The sequence below is a fragment of the Entelurus aequoreus genome, linkage group LG08 (genome assembly GCF_033978785.1).
Source record: "Entelurus aequoreus isolate RoL-2023_Sb linkage group LG08, RoL_Eaeq_v1.1, whole genome shotgun sequence".
In the NCBI taxonomy this organism is placed as follows: Eukaryota; Metazoa; Chordata; class Actinopteri; order Syngnathiformes; family Syngnathidae; genus Entelurus; species Entelurus aequoreus.
In genome coordinates this window covers 6,167,016-6,180,646 of record NC_084738.1, presented here as the reverse complement: position 1 = coordinate 6,180,646, position 13,631 = coordinate 6,167,016, and the positions used below count along the sequence as shown (strand labels likewise).

Below are 13,631 nucleotides of genomic sequence, written 5' to 3'. Positions count from 1 at the left end.
TCACATGAATGGTTTTTGAAGTAATAACTTTGTGACATGAAAAAACCAAGTAATGTAAAAAAAAACCTGGTGTTTACTTTTTGATATCAAAATAAAACACATAGCAGTTTGGCTAATGAAAATAAAGTCAAATTTTGACAGCCCTAATACATACTTAAATACATCCATACAGTATATTAGGGCTGGATGATACGGCTGAAGATTGCATCATGACATAAGAGCTTTACATCGACCGATATCTATAACTGAAACCTTTTATGACCTATTAAAAATAGTAACATTCCTCTGAGTATAATCCCCACAGCTATCAAGGCAGAACGGAAAGGAGATGTCAAGACAACCATGGAAAACAATCAAAGTAAACAACATTCTAAAATCACATCCACCACTCAATAATAACCTTTTAAAATGAACTTGCAAATATAAGGAATACGTAAGAAATGCTTAACAAAGTGCAACAAAATAGTGCAAAGTGTGAAAATGTAAACGTACAGAAAGCTGTGAAGAGTATTTTCTGCAGGTTTAGTGCCTGGAAGTTACAGCTGTGCTCTAAAGGGTGAGAGCGGCTAAGGTGGTGTGGTAATACGGCATTGCCCCATTGGTCTTGGTGGGGACAAGAGCCTTGCATAATTTACAGACCACATTGGCCTGACTATTGTCCTTTTGGGGGGAAAAAACTGCCATAAAGTCGAGGTATGGACAATTTCTTTGTTCTCTGCAGCACTTATTCTTACTTTCTCTTCCCATTCCATGCAAATAGTCAACCATGACACAAAAAGATGACACAACCAAACTTAATTGATACGGTTACCTGATTGGCTGTTAGTGTGTCACTCCCACTGATCTCTTCCTGTGTTGCTGGGTTACCAGAGTGTCTACCCCCCACAATGTCACATTTAAGTTGAGGAACTTGTCAGCAACTGCTGTGCATTCCTGACTGATTTCATTCAGAGCAATATCGACTTGGTCATTTCATTAATAGCTCACCTCCTGCACTCTGGTGTAGTTTATAGAGAAATGGAGTTTATTATGGAATTGGCCCCTTTGTTAATATAAGAGTATTAATTATGAATTACGAACCGGTTTTAAGCGAGAATGCATTCTGAATTAATAGTCACCCGAAGAATCGGCAACTGTTTACTTTGGGACATTTTAAAAAGCAAAAATCCGACAAAAACAGTATAACATTTATTTGCAGTTGTAAACACACAGTACAGGCCAAAAGTTTGGACACACCTTCTCCTCATTCAATGCGTTTTCTTTATTTGCATGACTATTTACATTGTAGATTGTCACTGAAGGCATCAAAACTATAAATGAACACATGTGGAGTTATGTACTTTACAAAAAAAATGGAAATAACTGAAAACATGTTTTATATTCTAGTTTCTTAGAAATAGCCACCCTTTGCTCTGATTACTGCTTTGCACACTCTTGGCATTCTCTCGATGACCTTCAAGCACACCTGTGAAGTGAAAAACCATTTACGGTGACTACCTCTTGAAGCTCATCGAAAGAATGCCAAGAGTGTGCGAAAAAGTAATCAGAGCAAAGGGTGGCTATTTTGAAGAAACTAGAATACAAACATGTTTTCAGTTATTTCACATTTTTTTGTTAAGTACATAACTCCACATGTGTTCATTCATAGTTTTGATGCCTTCAGTGACAAGCTACAATGTAAATAGTCATGAAAATATAGAATATGCATTGAATCTTCTAGGTGTGTACAAACTTTTGACATGTGCTGTATTTGTTTTGATTTTCATGTTTTGCTACTTACTTTTTGCAAGTGTGTCATCAAATCAACAAATATGTCACAGTGTTTCCCATAAACTGCCAAGATACCTGTGGCAGTGGGGGCGTGGCTATGGGCGTGGTCACCATGACATCATCGAATAATTTGCATAATTTACTACAATGATATGATTTTCTCTAAAAAGGCTCAAAAAATGTATACTTATTAATAACAGTTTTGTTTTAAACGTCCATCCATCCATCCATTTTACAATACAATTACAACACTTTATGTACATATTTAAATACAGATATGAACAATAAGTTATTCACTGAAATATATTTATTAATTGTGGTTCTTACAAAAAATATATCTTATAAAATATAAAAGCTAAAATGTCTCTTAAAGCTCTGCCCCTTTAATTAGTGCATACTAAATAATTTAACTTTAGCTTACTACTACAACCATATTATTTACCAGCAACATAAAGTGAAACAGAGGCAGAGGTGTCCTGCCACAGTCAGTAACAAATAAACAGAAAACAGTAGTGGTGGTAGATAGACACAGAGCTTCATCAAACATCTGATCCACTGAACAAAGAGCTCCAAAAATCTTGAACTTTAGACTGCCATCAGTTTTACTCCCTACACTTAACCATGTGTTTCCTACTGCCTGCAGACTTTGCACCCTTTGTTATATACACATGTTGTGTTTCTAATAGAAATACATTTAATAATGTCAAATACAAATAAGGCAACAAGAGACGTATCCTACACTTCTCTTTTGTAAAGTAAATCTGAACAGCCGATATGGGCATCTACATCAACTATATGATTTGCCTGTGAAGCTGGACAGGACAAAAAAAATATATATATATATATTTTTTATTTTCTATTTGTGGCGGACGTAATTCTTTCGTGGCGGGCCGCCACAAATAAATGAATGTGTGGGAAACACTGTGTCAATACAACTACCACAAATAGATTGCTGTCCTGTGGGCAACACTGCAAAAGTTAATGGTGGTGCAGATATGTCTGTAAAGACAGGAACAGGTTGGACTTTTTTTTTGGAGCAATACAGGTGGAACTTACATAATTAGACTCAACATTCGCAAGTTGTGGTCAACACCGCTGGATCAACTCCACTGATCTAAATAAAAACAGAATACAATGATTTGCAAATCCGTTTCAACTCATATTCAATTGAATAGACTGCAAAGACAAGATACTTAATGTTCAAACTGAGAAGCTATTTTTTTTGGCAAATAATCATTAACTTAGAATTTAATGGCAGCAACACATTGCAAATAAGTTGTCACAGGGGCATTTTTACCACTGTGTTACATGGCCTTTCCTTTTAACTACACTCAATAAACGTTTGGGAACTGAGGAGACACATTTTTGAAGCTTTTCAGGTGGAATTATTTCCCATTTTTGCTTGATGTACAGCTTAAGTTGTTCAACAGTCCAGTGTCTCCGTTGTGCTATTTTAGGCTTCATAATGCACCACACATTTTCAATGGGAGACAGGTCTGGACTACAGGCAGGCCGGTCTAAACCTCGGCGGGCCCAGCGTTTCCGGGTGTTGTTGATAAATGGCTTTCAGTTTGCATAGTAGAGTTTTAACTTGCACTTACAGAAGTGTTCCTGAGCCCATGTGGTGATATCCTTTACACACCAAAGTCAGTTTTTGATGCAGTACCACCATTACCAGTACCACATTCATTGTTGGTTTTTGGCTTACGTGCAGTGATTTATCCTCTGAACCTTTTGATGATATTATGGACCGAAGATGGTGAAATCCCTAAATTCCTTGCAATAGCTCGTTGAGGAATGTTTTTCTTAAACTGTTGGACAATTTGTTCACAAAGTGGTAACCTTCGCCGCATCATTGTTTGTGAACGACTGAGCATTTCATGGAAGCTGCTTTTATACCCAATCATGACACCCACCTGTTCCCAATATGCCTGTTCACCTGTGGGATGTTCCAAATAAGTGTTTGATGAGCATTCCTCAACTTTATCAGTGTCTTTTTTGCCACTTGTGCCAGCTTTTTGGAAACATGTTGCAGGCATCAAATTCCAAATCAGCCAATATTTGCAAAAAATAACAAAGTTTACCAGTTCAAACGTTAAGTATCCTGTCGTTGTAGTGTGTTCAATTAGGTATAGGTTGAAAAGGATTTGCAAATCATTGTATTCTGTTTTTATTTACAATTTACACAACAGTTTTGGGTTTTGTACAATGTTACGATTATGAGAAAAACAAGTTTATTGCATTTGGAAGGGTATATTTGCAATAATATGTATTGAATCACTACATCAGTGGTTCATTTGGTGTCAAAATAACGTCGACAATAATATCTTTTCTCGGCAATAATTTGTAGGTCAATGTATCGTCAAGCAAAAACTGTTATCGGCCCAGGCCTATTGGTAGACATGTTTATTTTTCAGAATTGGGATTGATTTTGACCAAAAAGAGAGTGCAACTCTTCAGAGGCCCGTGATTGTACTACGGAAGGAGTGGATACAAGTCATTGATGCTCATATTTTGTGAATGCTCGTAGAAATGAGCCTCTTCACTGAAGTCAAGGCATGATATGCTGCAAGATAATATGCACTGAACTGAACAAAAACAAAGATGAGAGCGGGGGTCAAAAACTGCCCTAATGCCAGCCTGCAGTCTTTTGACAAAATGCCAGTACTAAATGCACCGTAAAGAAAAACGTCTGAGATGACAAGAAAAGTAGAGAATCTCCAGTACTCCGCTTTGCTTATTTGCGCGTAATAATTGGAGGCGTTCTACATGAGTGCAGTTGATCACACCCTTTTTCCTGCCTGCCTCTAAACTGTCAAGACAGCTAATGTAGGGATGTTATGGAGGAAAACCTACCAGAAAAGAAATACTAATAGTCTACACAGCCAGCTAGCGATTGAAAGCATTTTGATTCCAGCCAACTTTGCGACGCCTTCGCTCGCACAGCTGCTAGGATCTGTCAAAGTGGACTGGCGCACAACCCTGCGTGTTTTATCAGCGTCTTTTGTCGCAGCACAATGACGCTATCTGGTGAGCACAAGGTACAGCACACATGACGTCATACAACCTGTGCGCTTTATTGTAAACAATGCATATCAATTCCCTGTTCCTATTTTTGCAGCTCATTACTTTTCTACCTCTAAAGCCAAATTATGACAACCATGTTTACACTCATTTTCCTGCATTTAGCGTCAACCTCTATCTCAATTAGCTTTTAAAGAAAGATAATACACACAGGTTGCATTTCAACGGGTTTTAGGGAATACAGTTGGCCTAAAAAGGGGGAATGCATGGCTAAATATTTTGTGTGGCAAGGAGCTATTGTAACCGGTTTTAGAATTGTTTTATCATAACTTACATATCAAATAATGATATAATAATAATAATATATAAGATTTTCTTCATCCTGTTCCTTCTCAGGCATTGGTGTGTAAATGTGTGTTTAGTTGCTGAGGTTTAATTGTCTATTGATCAAAGATGCACATCAATGAAGAAGATAAATAAAAACTGAAATGAAATAATGTAATGCAATGTTAGCGTTAACGCACTTTTTGTGTCTTTTTACGCATTGAAATCAGAAAGGATGCGCATTTCAGGAAGTCCGCGCATCCCAATTTATTAATTTTTTTACCAACCCTGCCTTCTCTGGGTTAAAACTCTGGTTTGCTTGTTTTTTTAGCGATTTTTTTATTTATTTCCGCAGGTGTTTTGTTTATAATTGCCGGTGTTGTGCCAAAATGTGATTGCCTGCCAAAAATGTATTTCCTTCATGGGAGCGCGCACCGCTCTCTAAACCTGCATTGCTTGGCTTCGTCTGTCCACAGCGGATTACTACGTGTAAGACAAACACTTTATCTTCGTGTTTATTGTAAGGCTACGTGTTTGACATTAGTTAAGCCTTTATCGTGTCCGGAAAATGACAGTTTGCCTTTTCTGTAGTATTAATGACATTTAAAGGACTATTGTTAGTCCGATGTTGATGTGATACAACATCTTTCTTGTTTGGAAGATACATACAATTGTAACTGTTATTTCTTTGTGCACATAATAAATATTTATAAAGTGTGTGGATGTGGATGTATCCATTTATGCTAAATTTTCATTAAATGTTATACTGCCTGACAAAAAGTGATTCAATGTAATATTTTTATATTTTTATATTTTGATATATCGCATATTTACACACGCATATTTTACGAGAATACCCTTATGAGCATTACATATATCAAAATCAAGTAGTACCTAAAGGCCCACGGCACATTCTAAAAATACTATTAAAAAGAACAAATACATAACAAAAGCGGAATAAAAAAAAGCTTACAGGTGTAATGTAGTTTAGAAAAAGTTGCAATGTTGACTAATAAAATAAAGCTGTTTTTTTCCTTTAAAACAGTCATTGCTCAAGACATAATTTTTAATCAAAATCAATTTTTTATGAATTATTTACCTATCCAAGGCTCCGATTACTTCACATCAAATATTCCACTTTGAAAAATAGTTTTTGTAGAAGAATTTGCATATTTTGTGTGTTTGACATAAAAAAACTGTTTTCTTTGACAAAAAGGGCAGAAAACAAACAAAAACTACATAAAAAAAAACAACAACCTTAGAATTGACGGATAGATCTGAAGCTGATGTAGACTCTAGAGATTTAAGCATTAAATACATAATGTATGTATGCCCTGGCACGCCATTATCATCATTTCATGACTGAGGCAAAAAACTTATTACACTTCTATACTGAAATAAATACACCTACAACTTCCATCCATTTTCTACCGCTTGTCCCTTTCGGGGTTGCGGGGGGTGCTGGAGCCTATCTCAGCTGCATTCGGGCGGAAGGCGGGGTACACCCTGGACAAGTCGCCACCTCATCGCAGGGCCAACACAGATAGACAACATTCACACTCTCTATTAAATGAAAATATAGAAAAAACTACCGGCAGCGGTAAAGTTTAGATCCATGAAGGAAAGAAGAAAGTGAATGAATGTTTATAACTGAATAAATTTACATATGCATAAAAACGTGTTTTCTTTGTATTATTTTTTAATGAATTAACATTTATGACAACCTTTTTTCCAAAACACAATATAAAATGTGAGATATAACAGGAAAATGCACATTTATCACTTGTCAAAACGGTTACAAAAAAGTGGGACCCCAAACATTTACAGTGGGACCCCATTTTTATGTTTTGACGTGATCCCTGGGACTCCATTTTGAAAATTCCTAGTGCCAACACTGTATGTTATGCATGTTGTCTTTGTACTACTAGCTAGTGCACAGCCTATGCTAGGCTAACAAGCAATTACTGACAACTTTAGCGGTCGGTTTGGAACGCCAAATGACATTTGGAAGGGGGGTGCAGTGGGCACACGTCGTTTAGTGCCGCAACGTCAACTGTTCATACGTTTGATAAAAGAAGCTTTCACTGACTCAAAAATAATTGTCGTTCTGTTTATGACGGAGGCGAGTTCACCTGGTAAGGTCAGGCTTTAGGCTTTTGAATATATGGACGCCAGGGTACAAAGTCAAAGAGATTTCTTTCAAAATCGTTCATGGTTATTGCCCTGTAAAGACTGTGATGGTTAGATAGAAGGAGGACATTGATGTTACCTGCACTTTATGTAACATGCATTCAGAGACTGTTTAGCACCTGTTTTGGCACTCGATCACTATGGCAGGGCATCTGTCGCTTCATCCTGGACAATATCCATGACAAATCTGTGCTATTTGGATTTACAAAGTATGAGAAAAACATGTGAAAAGGAATTTTAGCTTTGCAACCTCATTATACTAATGGCTAAGTTTTATATTCATAATGTAAGTTTCTCAATACCCGACCTGTGTTTTGTGCCTTTAAAAAAAAAAGAGTTAGAAATGTACTTTAAAACACTTTCTACCTCTAACAACCACAAAGCTGTGAAAACTATGATGCTGCACTCCAAATTTTGATTATTTACGGAACTTGTGTGAGCCTATGGCTTTACACATATATATATTTTGCATTTTTCTTTACTTGCTTTATTGAGTTTACTTGGACTTCCTTTTATTGTCATTCAAATTTGAACTTTACAGTACAGATAAGAACGAAATTGGGTTGCATTAGCTGGTTGTAGTGCAGGATAAAAGAGCAATAAGGTGCAGATATAAATAAATAGATTACTGTACAGATAAATGTATTGCACTTTTGCATATGCATCCACGTTTATGGATGTATGTTATATCGGCTTTATATTCCAGCGAGTTAATCCGTTTTTTGGGGGGAATTGAGGGGATTATTATGATGCGTTCAAAAGTCTTATGGCCTGAGGGAAGAAGCTGTTACAGAACCTGGAGGTTCTGCTACAGAGGCTGTGGAACCTCTTTCTAGAGTCCAGCAGTGAAAACAGTCCTTGGTGGGGGTGGGAGGAGTCTGCAGATTTTCTGAACCCTGGTCAGGCAGTGGCTTTTTGCAATTTCCTGGATAGGAGGAAGAGGAGTCCTGATCATCTTTTCCGCCGTCCTCACAACTCTCTGCAGAGACTTCCAGTCTGGGGCACTGCAGGAGGCTCCAGTCCAGACAGAGATGCTGTTGGTCAGCAGGCTCTCTATAGTGCCTCTGTAGAATGTGCTGAGAATGAGCTCTTTTTACGGTGTTTAGGGACCAGGTCATATTGTCAGTTATCTGCACCCCCAGGAACTCGGTGCTGCTTACGATCTCCACTGCTGTGCCGTTGAAGAGTGGAAGTGAGGCTGGACTTGTGCCTCCTAAAGTCGACGATGATCTACTTGGTCTCCTTGACCTGCTCGGCGAGTGGTTAGAGTGTCCACCCTGAGATCGGTAGGTCGTGAGTTTAAACCCCCGCCGAGTCATACCAAAGACTATAAAAAATGGTACCCATTACCTCCCTGCTTGGCACTCAGCATCAAGGGTTGGAACTGGGGGGTTAAATCACCAAAAGGGACTCCGCTGCTGTTCACTGCTCCCCTCACCTCCCAGGGGGTGCAGAGGATAATCTCCCCACACCTAGTGTGTGTGCGAGACAATCATTGGTACTAGGGATGTCCGATAATATCGGACTGCCGATATTATCGGACGATAAATGCTTTAAAATGTAATATCTGAAATTATCGGTATCGGTTTCAAAAAATAAAATTGAACATTTTCATCCTCGCTCAAATTAATGGGGTAATCGTCGCTTTCTCGGTCCGAAACGCTCTAGCTGCATTGAAAACAATAGGAAAATGTGAGGAGCCTTTCAACTGTTGACGTCACGCTACTTCCGGTACAGGCAAGCCTTTTTTTATCAGCGACCAAAAGTTGCAACTTTATCGTCGATGTTCTCTACTAAATCCTTTCAGCAAAAATATGGCAATATCACGAAATGATCAAGTATGACACATAGAATGGATCTGCTATCCCCGTTTAAATTAAAAAAATTAATTTCAGTAGGCCTTTAACTTTAAACTAGGGATGTCCGATAATGGCTTTTTGCCGATATCCGATATTGTCCAACTCTTTAATTACTGATACCGATATCAACCGATACCGATATATACAGTTGTGAAATTCACACATTATTATGCCTAATTTGGACAACCAGGTATGGTGAAGATAAGGTCCTTTTTTTTTTAAATTCATAAAATAAGATAAATAAATTAAAAACATTTTCTTAAATAAAAAAGAAAGTAAAACAATACAAAAACAGTTACATAGAAACTAGTAGTTAATGAAAATGAGTAAAATTAACCGTTAAAGGTTAGTACTATTAGTGGAGCAGCAGCACGCACAATCATGTGTGCTTACGGACTGTATCCCTTGCAGACTGTATTGATATATATTGATATATAATGTAGGAAACAGAATATTAATAACAGAAAGAAACAACCCTTTAGTGTGAATGGGGGAGGGAGGTTTTTTGGGTTGGTGTACTAATTGTAAGTGTATCTTGTGTTTTTTATGTTGATTTAATAAATAAATAAAAATATTTTAAAAAAACGATACCGATAATAAAAAAATGATACCAATAATTTCCGATATTACATTTTAAAGCATTTATCGGCATATCTAGTTTAAAGTTAAAGTACCAATTAGAGATGTCCGATAATGGCTTTTTTGCCGATATTCCAATATTGTCCAACTCTTAATTACAGATTCCAATATCAACTGATACCGATATATACAGTCGTGGAATTAACACATTATGCCTAATTTTGTTGTGATGCCCCGCTGGATGCATTAAACAATGTAACAAGGTTTTCCAAAATAAATCAACTCAAGTTATGGAAAAAAATGCCAACATGGCACTGCCATATTTATTATTGAAGTCACAAAGTGCATGATTTTTTTTAACATGCCTCAAAACAGCAGCTAGGAATTTGGGACATGCTCTCCCTGAGAGAACATGAGGAGGTTGAGGTGGGCGGTAGGGAGTAGCGGGGGGTGTATATTGTAGCATTCCGGAACAGTTAGTGCTGCAAGGGGTTCTGGGTGGGGATGTCCAATAATGGCTTTTTTGCCGATATTCCGATATTGTCCAACTTTTAATTACTGATACCGATATATACAAATTTTCCTGAGGGAACTCTCCTGAAGGAATCAATAAAGTACTATCTATCTATACAGTCGTGGAATTAACACATTATTATGCCTAATTTGGACAACCAGGTATGGTGAAGATAAGGTCCTTTTTTTGTTTTAAATTCATAAAATAACATAAGATAAATAAATAAACATTTCTTGAATAAAAAAGTAAGTAAAACAATATAAAAACAGTTACATAGAAACTAGTAATTAATGAAAATGAGTAAAATTAACTGTTAAAGGTTAGTACTATTAGTGGACCAGCAGCATGCACAATCATGTGTGCTTACGGACTGTATCTCTTGCAGACTGTATTGATATATATTGATATATAATGTAGGAAGCAGAATATTAATAACAGAAAGAAACAACCCTTTAGTGTGAATGAGTGTAAATGGGGGAGGGAGGTTTTTTGGCTTGGTGCACTAATTGTAAGTGTATCTTGTGTTTTTTATGTTGATTTAATTAAAAAACAAACAAACAAACAAAAAAAAACGATACCGATCATTTCCGATATTAAATTTTGAAGCATTTATCGACCATCTCTACTTTAAACTTTACATTACAACGGCGCTGTTTTGTACTATTTCTGTAATGTTATTGATTATTATTATTTATTTGATTGTATGTAAATGTTGAATGTTATAAAGTTTATTAAAAAAAAATATATATATATATAAAAAAATGGACGCCAGGGTACGACGAGGCTGCTTTGCTAGGCCGCACACAGGAGTTGACGTTTTCGCTTTGCATGGACGACTGGCCAAGTCCAACAAAATTAAATAAAAAATTAGTAAAACACTGATTAAAAAGAGTTACACCTCAGAAATGACCCTAATTGTAAGTAAATGCCTTAAATGCGCGAGTGTTGACAGAAGCTAACGTTAGCGTAATTAAGAGTTGGGGAATATCGGATATCAGCAAAAAAAAAGCCATTATCGGACATCTCTAATTGGTACTTTAACTTTAAACTAGGGATGTCCGATAATGGCTTTTTTGCCGATATCCGATATTGTCCAACTCTTAATTACCAATACCGATATCAGTCGTGGAATTAACACATTATTATGCCTAATTTGGACAACGAGGTATGGTGAAGATAAGGTCCTTTTTAAAAAAAATAAAATAAAATAAGATAAATACATTAAAAACATTTTCTTGAATAAAAAAGTAAGTAAAACAATATAAAAACAGTTACATAGAAACTAGTAATGAATGTAAATGAGTAAAATTAACTGTTAAAGGTTAGTACTATTAGTGGAGCAGCAGCACGCACAATCATGTGTGCTTACGGACTGTATCCCTTGCAGACTGTATTGATATATATTGATATATAATGTAGGAACCAGAATATTAATAACAGAAAGAAACAACCCTTTAGTTTGAATGAGTGTAAATGGAGGAGGGAGGTATTTTGGGTTGGTGCACTAATTGTGAGTGTATCTTGTGTTTTTTATGTTGATTTAATTTTAAAAAAAAACAACAACAAAAACGATACCGATAAAAAAACCGATACCGATCATTTCCGATATTAAATTTTGAAGCATTTATCGACCATCTCTACTTTAAACTTTACATTACAACGGCGCTGTTTTGTACTATTTCTGTAATTGTATTGATTATTATTATTTATTTGATTATATGTAAATGTTGAATGTTATAAATAAAGTTTATTAAAAATATGTATATATATTAAAAAATGGACGCCAGGGTACGACGAGGCTGCTTTGCTAGGCCGCACACAGGAGTTGACGTTTTCGCTTTGCATGGACGACTGGCCGAGTCCAACAAAATTAAATAAAACATTAGTAAAACACTGATTAAAAAAAGTTACACCTCAGAAATGACCCTAATTGTGAGTAAATGCCTTAAGTGCGCGAGTGTTGACAGAGGCTAACGTTAGCGTAGCTAGCGCGCTAATGCTAATAGCTAAATCCCAGCGTGTCAAACCCACACTTTACGGCGTCAACACACACATTTTAGCACACTTTAGTCTGCTACTTACGTGTTCCCGTCGTTCGGATCCAATCTTGAGTGATACTAGTGTCGCCTCCTGCGGCGCGAAGGTGTGATTCCCCCGCGGCTAACGCTAGCTAGCTTAGCCAAGTCGTGTTTCCTTATTCGAGCAACAACAACAAAAATAACAAAAGTTGGCCTCAGATGAGCGGCGTTAAGTCCTCTCTCGGTGGTTCCCTGCTTGGATGGCGTGGATTTTGACGCATGTTTGACGCCACTTCTGCCCTCTCGCAATAAACGGCAGGCAATTCCGGGGAAGGCAAAGGAGGGCAGTGAGAAGAAGCTGATGTTATACAAGAGTGACAAATCTAGCACTTACCTCCATTGAAAGGCCACACAGCTTTCCTTCCACTTTGGGTGCTGAACAAGAGGAGGGTGTTGTTTGCGTGCGCGCCCGCTGATTGGTCACGACGCGAGGTGAGACGCCAGCTAATTGGCTGATTACCGCGTCAATTAGCGCAAAGCCACGCTCCGATTGGTCTATCGCCGACGTTGTGTTTTTTTGTTTTTTTTCACGTTCGACAACAACACCTGCATACGCCGGAGAGGCGGGGTTAAATTGGCGTGGAGCCCTCGAATGTCAAACGTCAGCGCTCCCGTGGGTGCGGCTTTTTGAAAGTGGCCTCGAAGAGTCCAACTACCAAGACACAAAAAAGGATCATAGGACGTCTGGCTTTGGAGGCTTTGACAAGTCGTCCGATGAGCGTGAGGCAAACACCTCGCCACACATGTCGTCCTGCTTGCAAGAGGTGGCCGATACTGCTGGTTTTGGTGCCGTTCCGATACCAAGTAAATTTGCAGCAGTATTGCCAATTCCGGCAAAAAAAAACATTTTTAAATCATGGAATATTTTAGTTATTTTTGGTTGTATTTTGTTGAATTTGTCAGCATAAACGGATTTTAGGCAAACAAAAACAATAATAATAATAATAGATTTGATTTGTAAAAAGCCCTTTACATTGCGTAAACAACCTCAAAGTGCTACAGAGTATTAAAAAATAAAAAGAGAATTAAAAAATAAATACAAATAAAAGCTAGAACAGCCAAATAGCTAAAACTAGAATGCATATATCTAAAAAAAGGCTTTTTTTTTTTTTTAAAAAGAAGGGTTTTTAAGCCCTTTTTAAAAGCATCCACAGTCTGTGGTGCCCTCAGGTGGTCAGGGAGAGCGTTCCACAGACTGGGAGCGGCAGAGCACGTAGCTTTGTCCTCGGAGGTTGGAGGAGGTTAGCCTGTCCGGAGCGGAGGTGTCGAGTGGAGGATTTGGGGGTGAGTAGT

General features: G+C 37.5%; 2 protein-coding genes across 7 annotated transcripts in view; both read right to left on the bottom strand.

Annotated features, from left to right (window-relative positions):
- Nucleotides 1–12,878, bottom strand: part of ppm1bb (protein phosphatase, Mg2+/Mn2+ dependent, 1Bb) — a 38,098-nt gene extending 25,220 nt beyond the window's left edge. For 3 of the 6 annotated variants that reach the window (XM_062055406.1, XM_062055404.1, XM_062055400.1), the window contains exon 1: nt 12,343–12,666. The gene's annotated coding sequence lies outside the window, so the exon portion shown is untranslated. The other 3 variants (XM_062055402.1, XM_062055403.1, XM_062055405.1) reach the window with 3 other exon arrangements.
- The window catches only part of LOC133655307 (uncharacterized), an 8,961-nt gene continuing 7,823 nt past the window's right edge, over nt 12,494–13,631 (bottom strand). The window contains exons 3-4 of the mRNA XM_062055333.1: nt 12,893–12,990; nt 12,494–12,636 (exon numbers count right to left, since the gene is read on the bottom strand). Of these exons, the coding sequence (XP_061911317.1) occupies nt 12,494–12,636; nt 12,893–12,990 (241 nt within the window). The remainder of the gene's footprint in view (nt 12,637–12,892; nt 12,991–13,631) is intronic.